Here is an 18,609-nt window from a genome sequence, read left to right as displayed (position 1 = left end):
TATCAGACAGTCTTGGGTCATGATTTCAGTTTCTATCTGCAAGTTTTCATCCCTGACAGTACAGACAGCTACTTCTGGGGGCTGACTTGCAATACTAACTGAACTGTTTGTTTGTTTGTTTGTTAAATGCCCTGGGCCTCCCTACATAAATGTATTCCTTGATGAGTAAAAAACTGGAATTCAGTATTTGGCTACCACTGGACTTGGAATATTTAAGGATTTTTATTTCTTTTTAAAAATGGAAAGAAAAATGAAACATGTGGAGAACTTTATGAGGATGGGGATGAGACTATCATTTGTTTTAGCCTTAATATTATATGCCTATACCAAGATACTGATGAAAAATCTTTTGCTACTAATCATATTTCTACCATACTAAAGTTAAAGGAAACAATCAGCATTAAATTCTTTTCGTCAATGTGAAAATAACAGGGTACAGGTGCAAAGAAGACATCACCGTAACGCTGTGACCTTCTGTAAAACCTATGTATGTGAAGCTCTGCTGAAGCTTTAGTGTCCAGAGCTGCTTGCACCAACAGAGCTAAGGATGACAGTGAAACTAGCTGGTTTACCTTGACTTCTTATCACTTATATGAAGCAGGCTGATGGACTTTCCTACTGGTTTGAAAGGACCTGAGACTCTCTCAACTGAAACGAACAGAGTAAATTAAATGGTATGTGTGAAGAGTGGTTTGGTTTGGTTTGGTTTGGTTTGTTGTTTTATGCCGCACTCAGCAATATTCAAGCTATATGACGGCGGTCTGTAAATAATCGAGTCTGGATCAGACAATCCAGTGATTTACATCATGAACATCGATCCACGCAATTGGATCGATGACATGCATCAAACCAAGTCAGTGAGCCTGACCACACGATCCCGTTATTCGCCTTTTATGACAAGCATAGTTGCCTTTTACGGGCAAGCATGGGTTGCTGAAGACCTATTCTACCCCGGATCTTCGCGGGTCTGTGAAGAGTGAGTGTGTTGGCCCATCTGAAGGAAGAAGGGGCTGAATACATTGTACTCACTTAGAGAATAGAATAGATGTTTGTTTGTTTCATGTTGTTAAAAGCCGCACTCAGTAATATTCAAGCTACATGACCATGTTCTGTAAATAATCCGAGTCTGGATGAGACAATCCAGTGATTCATGTCATGAGCATTGATCCACACAATTGGGATACGATGACATCCATCAACCAAGTCAGAGAGCCTGACCACCTCGAGAATGTGAGTGAGTGAGTGAGTGAGTGAGTGAGTGAATGCTTTTGTTTCTGAATGAAAGTGCCCACTTTTCACATTATTGTCATGGCGACCCCTTGACTTTCATGCTTTGATGCCCAGTTTCGAACAGTGCCTTAGATCAACACGCTTTAGCTTGTTTGCAATCAAACACAAGTGTGTCTATATCAGACAGTCTTGGGTCATGATTTCAGTTTCTATATGCAAGTTTTCATCCCTGACAGTACAGACAGCTACTTCTGGGGGCTGACTTGCAATATATGATGTGTGGTATTACTGTCTAGAGTTTAAAAAAATCAGATCTGTTTGTTTGTTTGTTTGTTTGATACCCCTAAACCCAGTATTCCATCTGAAGACAATCCAGAGAAAATACCATTCAGGGGACGATGACACTTAATCAACAAAGTCATGAATGATGAAGCCTGACCATCCAATCCATTTGGTCACCGCTTACACCTCTGCATGTGAATATATGTTTCCAGTTATTGCACCATACTTGTTAATTCCGTCACCTTAGTGTATCCTCCTGCATCAATGTGGTGCGTGCGTGCCGGCATGGGTGCTTGCGTGCCGGCGTGGGTGCTTGCGTGCCGGCGTGGGTGCGTGGGTGCGTGGGTGCGTGGGTGCGTGCGTGCATGCGTGCGTGCGTGCGTGAAATACCACATTCTTGCTGGAGAACGCCTCTGTGGTCTATTGGAGTGCGGGCCGCGTCATACCAAAGGACGTTAAAAGATGGTACATGGTGTTACCCTGCCTGGCACATGGCATTAAGGGGCTAAAACAAGGACTGGTTGGCTTGGAGTCAGTATACTGTGTCTGAGAGGGGTATTCAACTGAGGCATGGTATCTCAGTGGGCTATTAGTCCGGACCAGAACCAGCAGCCACACACACAAACATGTGCATGCACGACACAGCTTTAATCCCCATTTCATCTCACCTCATTTGAGTTGACTCCAACTAGGGAAATACTTTGTCCCAGAATAACAATTTTTAATTTGATGTCAAGGACATCACACAGTGTCTTCATGGACACATGTGCAGAAACCATGAAATCATCTGGTGGTCTAACATTGGAAGGAAGAATACTCTTGCAAAAGACATTACTTGAATTGTGAGCAACATTCATGCAGGAGGATTGACCGAAGTGATGGAAGTAACAGGTATGGTGAGGTTTGGTTTGGTTTGGTTGGTTTGTTGTTTTACGCCGCACTCAGCAATATTGCAGCTATATGACAGCAGTCTGTAAATAATCAAGTCTAGATCAGACAAACCAGCGACTAACATCATGAGCAACGATCCACACAATTGGGATACGATGACATGCTTCAACCAAGTCAGCGAACCTGATCACCCAATCTTGTTAGTCGCCTTTTACGGCAAGCATGGATTGCTGAAGACCTATTCTACCCCAGATCTTAACGAAACATATTCAGGGTGAATCAACATTTTAACACATGATCAAAACAAAACTCAGCAGAGAGATTTGTGGTACCTGAGACAAGCGTGAACACACCGGCAGACACTACTGACAACAACAATCAAGTTATATTTCTGTAGGAAGACATTCCCTATCTACCGGCTACAATTATTACAAAACAGATCATAGACGGTCAAACATTGTCTGATCAGCGTGAGACACATCGACCACCTACTTTTGTTGAGTTGTTTGTTGGCTGACAGGAAGAGGACTCCGTGCAGGAAGCTGATCACTTCCGGGATAAACCGCTTGGACTCCGACACATACTGAAACAAACAATCATGGACTGACAATCATCATATTGTTTGTGCGTTGGTCAACACAATGCTCAAATATATTCCAGCTAGATGATGGTTGCCTGTAAATAATTGAGTCTGGACAAGACAATCCTGTGATTGATATTGTGAACAACGATCCACGCCCTCAGGTTACGATGACATGCAATCAACAAGGTCACTGTGTTTGTTTTTTTGTTGTTTAACGCCCAATTTCAGCTGTATGTAGGTGGTCTGTAAACAATTGAGTCTGACAATCCAGTGACAATTCAGCAACCCATGCTTGCCGTAAAAGGCAACTATGCTTGTTGTAAGAGTCAAGTAACAGGATCGGGTAGTCAGGCTCGCTGACCTGGTTGATGCATGTCATCGTATTCCAACTTCGTGAATCAATGATCATGATGTCAATCACTGGATTGTCTGGGCCAGACTTGATTATTTACAGACTGCCGTCATATAGCTGGAATATTGCTGAGTGCGGCATTAAACAACAAATAAACAAACAAACATTTGGTGACATGTTTCAAATATAACAATAAATTGACATATGTTTGCCTGACACACAATGTTGTCCAAAAGATATGCCATTTTTTTATATTAAATGAACACCAATTTTTCACAAAAGCTGCAACCATAGTTGAAACACATATTACATGAGAAATTCATCCATTGTCAGACAAACTGACACAAACACCTGTAGGCTACATCATCTCTCGTACATGCACACATAGATTTGTTAACAGACCATACTCTACCTCCAAGCACAGATCACAGAGGAATAAGCCACAGGCCACGTCTCTCTCGGTGTTGACGGGAGTCTGAAAAACAGTACAGCTCATACACTGGAGGTGAGGTGAGGTGAGGTGAGGTGAGGTGAGGTGAGGTGAGGTGAGGTGAGGTGAGGTGATATGAGGTTTAACGTCGCGTCCAAGATTATTGCATCTATATAGCGACGTGCATGCACGTGTGTTTGTGTGGCTGCTTGTACTAGTCCAGACTGATGCCGATTTATAGTCCTAGCTAACTGAGATACCATGCCGCAGTTTAACATGAATACCCCACTCAGACACATAACAGTATACTGACTCCAAGCCGACTAGTCCTTGTTTTAGCCCCTTAATGCCGAGCGCCAGACAGGGTAACAACAAGTACCATCTTTTAACGTCTTTTGGTATGACGCGGCCGGGGATTGAACCCCGGACCTTCCGCTCTCTGGGCGGACGATCTACCACTGGACCACGGAGGCGGTCTCATACACTGGAACACTATGATAGCTGCTAAAATAAGATAGCTACGAGATAAATCACAGAACAAAGAATGAAGCATGGTTTATTTTATGATAATACATTGTACTATCATGACATCATTTCTAGAAATTTGAACACGCATTCGCAACTTGATGTCAATTGGAAGACGTTATTTTTGAGAGTGAAGTGTCTAGTCAGTTGCTCCCAATAGACGTAGTTGAATGCAATGGCTGACTGATCACATTCAAAAGTGGGAGAGATGACAATCGGTATAAGGAGAAAAGGTACATTGACATTGACAATGTCATGAAAATGATGTGAATATCTGGGAAATACTGGTACCAAACTTGAAGCTAAAGTGGACTCCTCCGACATTGCTGAGGTCATATTTTATTCAGGGTCATCATTATTAAAATAAGGGTAAATATCTTTAAAGCTTGAACATTTTATTAGCATACTTAAAGAGGCTGTACAAAATGTTAATGACCAGTCGATCCCGTTAGTCGCCTCGTATGACAAGCATAGTCGCCTTTTACAGCTGGCTTGCTTTGCTGAGTAAGTGAGTGAGTACACTTTTACACCGCTTTTAGCAATATTCCAGCAATATCACGGTGGGGGACACCAGAATGGGCATCACACATTGTACCCATGTCGGGAATCGAAACCGGGTCTTCTGGGTGACGAGCGAACGCTTTAATCACTAGGCTACCCGACTGCTTTGCTGAAGACCTAAACTAACCCTGATCTTCACTTAGCTACTAGAGGAAGGAAATCTAAAGCAGAATGAACAAGTGGAGGTTCTACCTGACCAAGCAGCTGGCCCATGAAGATGAGGGCGGGGACCGTCACAGGATGGTTGAAGTCGGAGGTTGGGAACAGCACTGACACCAGCTTCAGATACAGCAGCTGCAAAACAACGCACTCGTCATCGTCAGCTCAACATGTGATGTTAAAACTAATGGCTGACATGCTGTCAGATTGCAACTTGCTTGTCTGATCTGGAAGCTGCTGAACCATAGTTTGAGATGGCTGCCATACTCAGCAGCCATTATGTACATCTAATTCCCATAATAGTCACTCTTCTGAAAATCAAGGTTTTTTTAGGACGTAGCCTGCCACACAATCCTTTGACTGAAACTGGTAAAGCTTACAATGATCGTCTTAGCGTGATGAGTGAGTGAGTATGGTTTTACACTGCTTTTAGCAATATTCCAGCAATATCACGACAGGAGACACCAGAAATGGGCGTCACACATTGTACCCATGTCGGGATTCAAACCCGGGTTTTCGGCGTGATGAGTGAACACTTTAACCACTAGACTACCCGACCGCCCACTTAGCGTGCCTAAAAAACTCCTTGCCTAATTGTTCCCCAGGGAGCTGAGAATGACATTTGAGAGCACACTGATCCATTGACCAGGGTTTATAATGATGTGAACTATGAGCATACCAGCAGGTATGGAAATTGGTGCTGTAGAAATGAACTCTGTTATTATTTGGGCAGGTGACTTTATCATGTATAGCTACCAAACATTACGTCAATATTATGTACTAATATCCCAAAAACAAATACCAGTAAACATTTGAGCAACTCACGGTGTCCAAACCCAGAACAACTGGCCTCCTGATCTCTCTCATCTGAGTGAAGTCTGCCTGCTGGTTCTTGATAATTTCCTGCAAGGTTTCCGCGGCAGTGTTCGGTGCCGATTGGGTCAGGTCGTATATCTGCCCGGTCAGCTTGTCCAGCAGTGACAGGGATGGCGCCTCCTGCAGCGCCAGACTACCGAAGTAGTGGATCAACAGCTGCAGCAAGTTCTGAAACATCACCATCGTTCCTCATCACTTAGGATGCCATTTTGAAGCTTGTCGTAACACATTTGATTTCTATTAACATATAAACTTAATAGACATTATCATTTTCAAGGTCACGGTCAAAGGTCAAACCCAACAATTATTAGGAATAATTATTTTTGTGTTTGCAAGCCAAATGACCTACCTCCATCTTGACCTTGTTCCCATCTGCGAGACTGGCATGGTGGCACTTCCTGATCCTGTCTATGATGGTCAGTTGGTCAGTATCTGACCGGCCGTGGAGCATGTCCAGCAGAGCATCATAGTTGTCAGGGGCTGGGAGGCAGAAACATTGATTGATCAAACTTGGTATTTGTATTGTTTAATGTTTAACACCGCACTTAGCAATATTCCAGCTATATGACCGAAGCCTGTAAACAATCAACCCTGGACCAGACAACCAAGTGATTGATATTATGAACAACAATCCATACCTATAGCGTACAAATCTTCCCAAGTCAAGGAAGTTAACAAACTATAAATGTCCAGTTTCTACCCCTGCCAAACTTCGTGGAATTTCGTGACTTGATCGTAGTGCCACCAGTGCTGACCAAACAGATTCCACCTCTCATATCACTTGCATTTGCTTCCAACTAAATGGGGATGCCCAGTCAAGAAAATCAAGTTGATCGAAGAAACGTTTCACATTCCCTGCCTCACTGTTGCATGAGCATTGAGCACACTTGAGCACATTGACTAAAAACATAATACAACCTGTAAAATATCTGTCAAAGCCAAATTGAAGGTACACAGAGTTTGCAAATCCTGCAGTCATCCAAAATATGCACAGCAGTCGTCATGTTGTTCACGAACAGGATATCAATTTCGTTACGCGATGATGATTGGACTATTCATAGACTTGTTTGTCCAGCCAAACTATAACTCCATAATTCTAGCCCTGACTAAAACTGCAGCGTATTGTGATAAATACATTGACACATAAATTTACTGAAGGTCATAAGGTCCTAAGGACCCATGGGAATTTGAACTACAGGCCCAACACTAATTGTACCTGCCACAGGCCTACGGGCAAGCGCTTGTTTCGAACACAGAGTGAAAGTTGTTTCAGCAGCAATATGATGATGTTGTATGATAACATCACAATATAATATGGTCATGTGATGGCTGTCTGTGCATTATCAAGTCTGTGTTTGGACATTGAGGGAATGAGGTGAGGTGAAATTGGGTTTAACGTCGTGTCCAAGATTACTTCACTTATATAGCGACGTGCATGCACGCGTGTGTGTGTGTGTCTGCTTGTACTAGACCAGACTGATGCCGACTTAGAGTGATAGCCCACTGACATACCATGCCGCAGTTTAACATGAATACCCCACTCAGACACAGTATACTGACTCCGAGCCGACCAGGCCTTGCTTTAACCCCTTAATGCCGAGCGCCAGACAGGGTAACAACAAGTACCATCTTTTAACATCTTTTGGTATGACGCAGCCGGGGATCGAACCCTGGACCTTCCACTCTCCGGGCGGACGCTCTACCACTAGACCACGGAGGCGGTCTTAGGGAATGAGAGAGTAAGCAGGGTTTTTATGCCACAAAGACTTTCAGCTGCATCAATCTTAATGAGCCTAATAAGAGAGATGTGATACAGGTCTTAGGTGTTCACCCTTTGATGAAAGCCATGAGCATCGTTATGATGCTGACAAACCTAGAAACATAATTAAGGAGAATCTGGGAATCCATGATAATTGTAGCCACTGGCTTAGGCTTGTTTGCAATCAAACACAAGTGTGTCTATATCAGACAGTCTTCGGTCATGATTTCAGTTTTTATCTGCAAGTTTTTATCCCTGACAGTACAGACAGCTACTTCTGGGGGCTGACTTGCAATACGAACTGAACTGTTTGTTTGTTTGTTTGTTTGTTCAGCTAGATGACGTCAGTCTGAAAATAATTGAAACTGGGCCAGACAATCCACTGATTGCCATCATGAACATCGGTCTATGCAATTGGGATACGATGACATGCATCAACCAAGTCAGCGATCCTGACCACCCAATCCCGTTAGTCGCCTCTTACGACAAGCAATGTCACCTCTTATGACAAGCCTGGGTTACTGAAGACCTATTCTAACCCAGATCTTCACTGAGTAGTACCTGTGTAGATAAACAGTTACCATGGTTACACATGAACATAGCCGAGGTAATTACCTTCGAAGGTGTAAGGCAACTCATTGGCTGCTGCCTGTCTCACTTCTTTTTTCTTCTGCAAAACATGGAATATTATAGTGTTATATTCATTCAAATAAACTCAACATGTATAATAATCAACACAGAAAACCACTTTCATATTTTCATTATACCGTAATTAAATCCATGCACTTATGTCACATGGTGAGGTGAGGTGAAATGGGGTTTAACATTGTTTCCAAGATGTGCGTGTGCGTGTGCGTGTGCGTGTGCGCTTGTAGTAGTCTGGACTGATGCCGATTTTATAGTGCTAGCTCACTGAGATACCATGCCCCAGTTTAACATGAATACCCCACTCAGACACAGTATCCTGACTCCGAGCTGACCAGTCATGTTTTAGCACCAAACAGGGAAACAGTAAGTACCATCTTTTAACGTCTTTTTGTATGATGTGGCAAGGGATCGAACCCCAGACCTTCCGCTCTCTGGGCGATTGCTCTACCACTAGACCACGGAGGCACATGTCTCAGAAGGATATCAATGTTCACTTAATTCAGACCCATTTACAATATGTCCATATTCATAAACATGCAATATTAAAGATGCATAATGAAATATCATATCTGCAAAAAGAATTTGCCATAAGGCATGATAAGGTGAGATGCTTATTAAGTCAAATCCACTAAAACGGAATAATCCAGGATGACCAATGGTTACCATGGGATACAAAATATCACAAGAATGATTGTTTGTTTGTTTGCTAGATGTTTGACACTGCAATATTCAAACTAGATGATAGCGGCCTGTAAATAATGAAATGATGACTGAATAGAAAATCAACCATGTCATCCAGCGATCCTGACCACCTGACCACCTGACCCATCCAGTGGCCTTGTATGACAAGCACAGGTTGCTGGGAGCTTAGTTCAATCCAGAATCCCAACAGATGATATCCTGCAGTTGCAAAGTTTGTTTGTTGTTTAACACCACAATCAGCAATATTCCAGCTATATGACGGCGGTCTGTAAATAATCAAGTCTAGGCCTGACAATTCAGTGATTGACATCATGAGCATTGATCTATGCAATTGGGATCAATGACATGCTCAGCGAGCCTGACCACCTGATCCCGTTAGTCGCCCCTTACGACAAGCACAGTCACCTTTTATGACAAGCATGGGTTGCTGAAGACCCAGATCTTTACGGGTCCAGCAGTTGGAATGAGTCTTGGTAACTTAGCAACACCATGTGTACACAAATTACATTTGTTTGACATACCTGTTTCTCTGCTTTTGTCTCCGGTTTCTTTTTTAAAATAGACTTTGTCTTAGACACACTTTGCTCATTGTCTTTCTCTCCCTCTGAATCTGAATGAATATCAGCATAACTGTCCTCGCTGTCTCCTTCTGAATGTTCATCACTGTCCTTGTCAGCTTCATCAACATCATCATCGTCATTATCACCACGATCGCTGTCTTCTCCACCATTCTCCTCTTCGTCACTACCTTCCTTTTCCTCTTCCTCACATTCCTCTTCTTCGTCCTCAGAATCTTCCTCTTCTTCCTCGAGGAAGCGCACTTTCCCCCGATTCCTATCATCTGCGTCCAGCACAAACCTACATCAATGAATATTTCAAGGCTTTAAACTGTCCTTTTCAAGGCTTTATAGTTGAGTTATTAGCCCTTGTCTGTTATAACATATATTCATTATAAAAATCAGTATGAACATCACAAATTTTCCAACAAGATTGATTTACACAACCAACAATAACATAAAGTAAGTGTCAAGAATTTTAATACTTTTATTCATAGCATATATCATTTTGTTCAAATTCAAGTCGTTTCAAGATATTTTGGGGATTTTCAAGGCTTTAGAGATTAAACAGTAAAAATTAAGGCTTCTCAAGAGGGACCATAAAATGCAAAGCCTTTTGAAGCCTGTATGAACCTTGGTAACATCCTCAGTTTCCAGACACCATCACTTGAGATAAACACTTTTTTAATGAGATCACTCTGTATCTCTCTACATCCAAATATGTCAATCTTGCACTGAGGAAAAACAGCTTTGCAGTAACGATTCATTAATGGGCAAACCGCCTCAAGAAGCATATTGCAAGGGAGATAATCCTACCCATCATCCAGACTGTCGGCAGAGTAGTGTTGTGGCTGTGATGTGACGCTGTGTGGGAGGACACCCTTCATCCTCCTCACACGATCAGCCTGCAGGACAACAGTTGACAGAGTTAACCACACCCAGACAATCAAGTGAGAATCAGTTGCCATGCTTATCCAAATTACCGTATTCGACGTAATAAGCGCCCATGACGATATTTGCTAATATATTGGCTAGTGAACAACTCCAATTCCTTCCGATTGATCAATGTACACAAGACTTATTTTTTTGTGTATAGTACACACTCATGTGTTATATGCACCCTTAATTATGTGCAATTAAATTTTTGAAAAATATATCTGTCGTGTATAATACGCACAGACTTTTCTTTTGTATCATTTCAGTCTGTCAGCATAAACCACGAAATTTACAACCTTTCAACTCTGTTGTTTTTCACCAAAATTTTATTCTATTAAGAGCCCCCTGTTTCTAATTTTGAGAGCGCCCTGGTCGCTTATTATGTCGAATATGGTAACATGATTTTAAGCAGATAACTTTTGACTAGGGCTGGGACGGCTAACTCGGGTACCCAGGTCGGGTAGGTACTGAGTAGGACCCGGGTACCCACAGAACTACCCGGACCCGTGGTTAGTCATGTGATATATTGTTTATTGGCAAAAACTATATACAACTCTATTAGTCATGTGATATATTGTTTAATGACAAAAATTATCTAGAAGTCTATGGTAACACTACAAGTCACTAATGTTCGCATTTCTTTCTGACTATGCACCCATTCCTTCCGATTTTTCATATGGTTGAATAAAGATAACTTAATTCAACTTCAGTGTATGAAAGACCAGATTGTATAATACATGTATCTAAAAACGTTTTACCAGGGCTATGCTAAAGATGTTCCCAATCGGACATTTTGAGACATCTCCTGAGACCTACAGTGGGTACCCAGGTAGGGTCGGGTTATAGGGGGGTGGGTGCCCGGGTAGAAAACAGCCCTACTTCTCACAACATGCCTTGTTACATTTCCAGATATATTGATGCTTTTCACTCAATGAATAACAATAACACTGTGTATATCAAAAGTTCCAGATACATTGAAAAACAATATATTGTTTATATTTTTCTTTTCCTAATAATTCAAAATGTTTACATGAATATATCTGGAGAATTGCACTTTCAATAAGTCATATTAGAAAACAACCATTTTAAAAAAAATGTCTATCACTTTGATAAATATGATCTGAATGACATCTAGGTGTGACAACAATGTCAGAATTGGATGGATGGCAAATATTGTCACAATCATATCAACAATAGTTCACATAACCATGTTAAACCTTATATTTATTACTTGGACATTCACGAAAAATAATATTTTATACAGATGATGCTATCAAACTCTGTTACATACCTCCAAATTTTCCAATCTCTCCTTTTCCTCTTTTGCCAGTTCCTCAACTGTTTTTAGCCTATCTGTTGCCTAAAAACAAAATGAAAAAGCTTCACTCAAAGAAATGTCAAAATCATAAGTCATTCTGCAATCTGAAAAAACATATAATAGATAGATTGATAGACAGACAGAAGCTTTAGATTGTTTGCAATCAAACACAAGTGTGCCTATATCAGACAGTCTTGGGTCATGATTTCAGTTTCTATCTGCAAGTTTTCATCCCTGACAGTACAGACAGCTACTTCTGGGGGCTGACTTGCAATATACGATGTGTGGTATTATTGTCCAAAGTCATAAATAATCAGATCTGTTTGTTTGTTTGTTTATTTGATACTCCTGAACCCAGTATTTCATCTGAAGACAATTCAGAGAAAATACCATTCAGGGGGCGATGACGCTTAATCAACAAAGTCATCGGTGATGAAGCCTGACCATCCAATCCATTTGGTCACCTCTTACAAGTGGGTGGAGGGTGAGTGAGTGGGTGAGTGAGTGGAGGGGTGAGTGGGTGAGTGAGTGAGTGGGTGGAGGGGTGAGTGAGTGAGTGAGTGGAGGGGTGAGTGGGTGAGTGCGTGGAGGGGTGAGTGGGTGAGTGAGTGGAGGGGTGAGTGAGTGAGTGAGTGGAGGGGTGAGTGAGTGAGTGAGTGGAGGGGTGAGTGGGTGAGTGAGTGAGTGGGTGGAGGGGTGAGTGAGTGAGTGCGTGGAGGGGTGAGTGGGTGGGTGAGTGAGTGGAGGGGTGAGTGAGTGGGTGGGTGGAGGGGAGTGAGTGAGTGCGTGGAGGGGTGAGTGGGTGGGTGGGTGGAGGGGTGAGTGAGTGAGTGGGTGAGTGAGTGGAGGGGTGAGTGAGTGGGTGGGTGAGTGAGTGGAGGGGTGAGTGAGTGGGTGGGTGGAGGGGAGTGAGTGAATGAGTGGGTGAGTGAGTGGAGGGGTGAGTGGGTGGGTGGGTGGAGGGGTGAGTGAGTGGAGGGGTGAGTGAGTGAGTGGGTGAGTGCGTGGAGGGGTTAGTGAGTGGGTGGGTGGAGGGGTGAGTGAGTGAGTGGGTGAGTGAGTGGAGGGGTGAGTGAGTGGGTGGGTGGAGGGGTGAGTGAGTGAGTGCGTGGAGGGGTGAGTGGGTGGGTGAGTGAGTGGAGGGGTGAGTGAGTGAGTGCGTGGAGGGGTGAGTGGGTGAGTGAGTGAGTGCGTGGAGGGGTGAGTGAGTGGAGGGGTGAGTGAGTGAGTGCGTGGAGAGGTGAGTGAGTGGAGGGGTGAGTGAGTGAGTGGGTGAGTGCGTGGAGGGGTGAGTGAGTGGGTGGGTGAGTGAGTGGAGGGGTGAGTGAGTGAGTGGGTGAGTGCGTGGAGGGGTGAGTGAGTGGGTGGGTGAGTGAGTGGAGGGGTGAGTGAGTGGGTGGGTGGAGGGGTGAGTGAGTGAGTGCGTGGAGGGGTGAGTGGGTGAGTGAGTGAGTGGAGGGGTGAGTGAGTGAGTGAGTGAGTGGAGGGGTGAGTGAGTGAGTGAGTGGAGGGGTGAGTGAGTGGGTGGGTGGAGGGGTGAGTGAGTGAGTGGGTGAGTGAGTGGAGGGGTGAGTGAGTGAGTGAGTGAGTGGAGGGGTGAGTGAGTGAGTGAGTGGAGGGGTGAGTGAGTGGGTGGGTGGAGGGGAGTGAGTGAATGAGTGGGTGGGTGGGTGGAGGGGTGAGTGAGTGGAGGGGTGAGTGAGTGAGTGGGTGAGTGCGTGGAGGGGTTAGTGAGTGGGTGGGTGGAGGGGTGAGTGAGTGAGTGGGTGAGTGAGTGGAGGGGTGAGTGAGTGGGTGGGTGGAGGGGTGAGTGAGTGAGTGCGTGGAGGGGTGAGTGGGTGGGTGAGTGAGTGGAGGGGTGAGTGAGTGAGTGCGTGGAGGGGTGAGTGGGTGAGTGAGTGAGTGCGTGGAGGGGTGAGTGAGTGGAGGGGTGAGTGAGTGAGTGCGTGGAGAGGTGAGTGAGTGGAGGGGTGAGTGAGTGAGTGGGTGAGTGCGTGGAGGGGTGAGTGAGTGGGTGGGTGAGTGAGTGGAGGGGTGAGTGAGTGGGTGGGTGGAGGGGTGAGTGAGTGAGTGCGTGGAGGGGTGAGTGGGTGAGTGAGTGAGTGGAGGGGTGAGTGAGTGAGTGAGTGAGTGGAGGGGTGAGTGAGTGAGTGAGTGGAGGAGTGAGTGAGTGGGTGGGTGGAGGGGTGAGTGAGTGGAGGGGTGAGTGAGTGAGTGGAGGAGTGAGTGAGTGGGTGGGTGGAGGGGTGAGTGAGTGGAGGAGTGAGTGAGTGAGTGGAGGAGTGAGTGAGTGGGTGGGTGGAGGGGTGAGTGAGTGGAGGAGTGAGTGAGTGAGTGAGTGGAGGGGTGAGTGAGTGGGTGAGTGGAGGGGTGAGTGAGTGAGTGAGTGGAGGGGTGAGTGAGTGGGTGGGTGGAGGGGAGTGAGTGAGTGGAGGGGTGAGTGAGTGAGTGAGTGGAGGGGTGAGTGAGTGAGTGAGTGGAGGGGTGAGTGAGTGAGTGAGTGCGTGGAGGGGTGAGTGAGTGGAGGGGTGAGTGAGTGAGTGGGTGAGTGCGTGGAGGGGTGAGTGAGTGGGTGGGTGAGTGAGTGGAGGGGTGAGTGAGTGGGTGAGTGGAGGGGTGAGTGAGTGGGTGGGTGGAGGGGAGTGAGTGAGTGGAGGGGTGAGTGAGTGAGTGAGTGAGTGAGTGGAGGGGTGAGTGAGTGAGTGAGTGGAGGGGTGAGTGAGTGAGTGAGTGGAGGGGTGAGTGGGTGGGTGAGTGAGTGGAGGGGTGAGTGAGTGAGTGAGTGGAGGGGTGAGTGAGTGGAGGGGTGAGTGAGTGGGTGAGTGGAGGGGTGAGTGAGTGGAGGAGTGAGTGAGTGAGTGGAGGAGTGAGTGAGTGGGTGGGTGGAGGGGTGAGTGAGTGGAGGAGTGAGTGAGTGAGTGGAGGAGTGAGTGAGTGGGTGGGTGGAGGGGTGAGTGAGTGGAGGAGTGAGTGAGTGAGTGAGTGGAGGGGTGAGTGAGTGGGTGAGTGGAGGGGTGAGTGAGTGAGTGAGTGGAGGGGTGAGTGGGTGGGTGAGTGGAGGGGAGTGAGTGAGTGGAGGGGTGAGTGAGTGAGTGAGTGGAGGGGTGAGTGAGTGAGTGCGTGGAGGGGTGAGTGAGTGGAGGGGTGAGTGAGTGAGTGGGTGAGTGCGTGGAGGGGTGAGTGAGTGGGTGGGTGAGTGAGTGGAGGGGTGAGTGAGTGGGTGAGTGGAGGGGTGAGTGAGTGGGTGGGTGGAGGGGAGTGAGTGAGTGGAGGGGTGAGTGAGTGAGTGAGTGAGTGAGTGGAGGGGTGAGTGAGTGAGTGAGTGGAGGGGTGAGTGAGTGAGTGAGTGGAGGGGTGAGTGGGTGGGTGAGTGAGTGGAGGGGTGAGTGAGTGAGTGAGTGGAGGGGTGAGTGAGTGAGTGAGTGGAGGGGTGAGTGAGTGAGTGAGTGGAGGGGTGAGTGAGTGAGTGAGTGGAGGGGTGAGTGAGTAGGTGGGTGGAGGGTGAGTGAGTGAGTGATTGGAGGGGTGAGTGAATGAGTGAGAGATTGGGTGGGTGGGTGGAGGGTTGAGTGAGTGAGTGAGTGAGTGCTATAGTATCTGAATGAAAGGGCCGACTTTTAGCTTTATAGTCATGGCGATCCCTTGACTTTCATGTTTTGATGCCAAATTTCGAACAGTGCCTTAGATTAACACGCTTTAGTTTGTTTGCAATCAAACACAAGTGTGTCTATATCAGACAGTCTTGGGTCATGATTTCAATTTCTATCTGCAAGTTTTCATCCCTGACAGTACAGACAACTACTTCTGGGGGCTGACTTGCAATATACAAGGGTATAATTGTCCAAAGTTATAAATAATCAGATCTGTTTGTTTGTTTGTTTGTTTGTTTGATACCCCTGAACCCAGTATTCCCAGTATTCAATCTGAAGACAATCCAGAGAAAATACCATTCAGGTGTGAGTGAGTGAGTGGAGGGGTGGGTGAGTGAGTGAGTGAGTGAGTGAGTGGGTGGGTGGAAGGTTGAGTGAGTGAGTGAGTGAGTGAGTGAGTGGGTGGGTGGAAGGTTGAGTGAGTGAGTGAGTGAGTGAGTGAGTGAGTGGGTGGGTGGAAGGTTGAGTGAGTGAGTGGAGGGGTGAGTGAGTGAGTGAGTGAGTGAGTGGGTGGAGGGGTGAGTGAGTGAGTGGAGGGGTGAGTGAGTGAGTGAGTGAATGAGTGGGTGGAGGGGTGAGTGAGTGAGTGGAGGGGTGAGTGAGTGAGTGAGTGAGTGAGTGGGTGGAGGGGTGAGTGAGTGAGTGAGTGGGTGGGTGGAAGGTTGAGTGAGAGTGAGTGGAGGGGTGGGTGAGTGAGTGAGTGGAGGGGTGAGTGAGTGAGTGAGTGAGTGGGTGGAGGGTTGAGTGAGTGAGTGAGTGAATGGGTGGAGGGTTGAGTGAGTGAGTGAGTGGGTGGAGGGTTGAGTGAGTGAGTGAGTGGAGGGGTGAGTGAGTGAGTGAGCGAGCGAGTACTGCTTAAAGTCTTCAAATGAAAAGACCCACTTTTAACATTACGGTTACGACAACGATCTCTTGAATTTCAATGCTTAATTTGATGCTTAACACAACTGACTTGATGTCATCTGCTTTAGCTTGTTTGCAATCAAACACAAGTGTGTCTATATCAGACAGTCTTGGGTCATGATTTCAGTTTCTATCTGCAAGTTTTCATCCCTGACAGTACAGACAGCTACTTCTGGGGGCTGACTTGCAATATACGATGTGTGGTATTATTGTCCAAAGTCATAAATAATCAGATCTGTTTGTTTGTTTGTTTGTTTGTTTGATAATCCTGAACCCAGTATTCCCAGTATTACATCTGAAGACAATCCAGAGAAAATACAATTCAGGGGACTACGACGCTTAATCAACTAAGTCATCGGTGATGAAGCCTGACCATCCAATCCATTTGGTCACCTCTTACAAGTGGGTGGAGGGTGAGTGAGTGGGTGAGTGAGTGGAGGGGTGAGTGGGTGAGTGGGTGAGTGAGTGAGTGAGTGAATGGAGGGGTGAGTGAATGAGTGAGAGAGCGAGTGAGTCAGTGGGGGGTGAGTGAGTGAGTGAGTGAGTGAGTGGAGGGGTGAGTGAGTGAGTGGGTGGAGGGTTGAGTGAGAGTGAGTGAAGGGGTGAGTGAATGAGTGAGTGAGTGGGTGGGTGGAGGGTTGAGTGAGTGAGTGAGTGAAGGGGTGAGTGAATGAGTGAGTGAGTGGGTGGGTGGGTGGAGGGTTGAGTGAGTGAGTGAGTGAGTGAGTGAGTGAGTGAGTGAGTGAGTGAGTGAGAGTGCTGCTTAATGCTGCATCAGTCTTCAAATGAAAAGACCCACTCCTAACATTATGGTTACGACCTCTTGAATTTTAATGCTTAATTTGATGCTTAACACAACTGACTTGAGGCTGCATCAGCAATTTCACATTGAGTCATATGATCAGTACACATTACTGCTATAGCATTGGAATGAAAGGGCTTAAATTCGAACAGTGCCTAAGATCAACACGCTTTAGATTGTATGCAATCAAACACAAGTGTGCCTATATCAGACAGTCTTGGGTCATGATTTCAGTTTCTATCTGCAAGTTTTCATCCCTGACAGTACAGACAGCTACTTCTGGGGGCTGACTTGCAATATATAAAGCGTGGCATTTGCTGCTATTGTATATGAATGAATCGACCCATTTTTGTTTTATACCATGAACTTTGCAGTAATCGAGCCATATAACAACTAATAAATAAGCAAATCTGGGCCAAACAATCCCGTGAATATATGATCCACGCAATCAGTGTATGAAGACACTCAGTCAACCAAAACACTCAGTCAACCAAGACACCCAGTTTTGTTTGTTGTTTAACGCCGCACTCAGCAATATTCCAGCTATATGACGGCGGTCTGTAAATAATCGAGTCTGAACCAGACAATCCAGTGATTGATATCATGAGCATCAATCCACACAATTGGGATACGATGACATGCATCAACCAAGTCAGCGAAACTGACCACCCGATTAGTCGTCTCTTTCGACAAGAATAGTCGCCATTTACGGCATGCATGGGTTGCTGAGGACCTATTCTACCCGGGATCTTCACGGGCCAGGTCGCCAAGTGTGACCACGAGTCTGGTCACCTCTTACATGTCTTGCAAGGGGTTGGGTGGGTTGTTGTGAGTGAGCGAGCAAGATATTCCTGATGGTAATATTCCAGCAATATCACAGTGATGTGCCCCAAATAGCTTCACACATCACATCCATGCATAGAAGCAAATCCAGGTCCTAAGTTTAATGAGTGAGTGAGTGAGTGAGGTTTCTTTACGCTGTTTATAGCAACATCCCGGCAATATCAAGGCGGGGAACACCAGAATCTAAGTTTAATGACTACTACACAAATCCATCACTACCCCAGACGAAAACGATTATCAATGATCACAGCTTCACAAACCATTAACTGATAATGATTATCATGACAACAAAACAGTATCATTGACATTCAGAACATCCACAACGACTCACTTTTCCTTTGATCTCGAACTTCAGCTCCCGCACTGCAATGTCATAATCATCATTTGCAGGCTTGTTCTCTGTCTTGCCCTGAAAACACAAAACAATATGCGTTTCTTATATGCACACACTGTAATCAGTAGATACTTCCCACATTACAACAACACTAACCAGTTATGCTTTCATTCCCCGAGGCACATCAAGGGAGACAACTCATTCCAAAAATGTGGTCACTAGGCCACAAGGTTTATCCGCTACTTGCATAATACCATGTAGGTCGATT

The 18,609-nt window shown here is 45.5% G+C and overlaps 1 protein-coding gene across 2 annotated transcripts in view; it reads right to left on the bottom strand.

The window, feature by feature from the left end:
- LOC139452284 (nucleolar protein 14-like) overlaps positions 1-18,609 on the bottom strand; it is a 36,519-nt gene that overhangs the window by 6,347 nt on the left and 11,563 nt on the right. For both annotated transcript variants that reach the window (XM_071233693.1, XM_071233692.1), the window contains exons 7-17: positions 18,339-18,416; positions 11,783-11,851; positions 10,372-10,460; positions 9,520-9,856; positions 8,264-8,318; positions 6,239-6,369; positions 5,839-6,057; positions 5,047-5,148; positions 3,751-3,813; positions 2,896-2,986; positions 573-648 (exon numbers count right to left, since the gene is read on the bottom strand). In XM_071233693.1, coding sequence (XP_071089794.1) covers positions 573-648; positions 2,896-2,986; positions 3,751-3,813; positions 5,047-5,148; positions 5,839-6,057; positions 6,239-6,369; positions 8,264-8,318; positions 9,520-9,856; positions 10,372-10,460; positions 11,783-11,851; positions 18,339-18,416 — 1,310 coding nt within the window. The remainder of the gene's footprint in view (positions 1-572; positions 649-2,895; positions 2,987-3,750; positions 3,814-5,046; positions 5,149-5,838; positions 6,058-6,238; positions 6,370-8,263; positions 8,319-9,519; positions 9,857-10,371; positions 10,461-11,782; positions 11,852-18,338; positions 18,417-18,609) is intronic.

The sequence above is a fragment of the Haliotis cracherodii genome, unplaced genomic scaffold (genome assembly GCF_022045235.1).
Source record: "Haliotis cracherodii isolate W230 unplaced genomic scaffold, xgHalCrac1.p SCAF_9, whole genome shotgun sequence".
Taxonomy (NCBI): domain Eukaryota; kingdom Metazoa; phylum Mollusca; class Gastropoda; order Lepetellida; family Haliotidae; genus Haliotis; species Haliotis cracherodii.
Note: the sequence above shows the minus strand (reverse complement) of the source record. Positions and strands in the feature narration are given on the sequence as shown.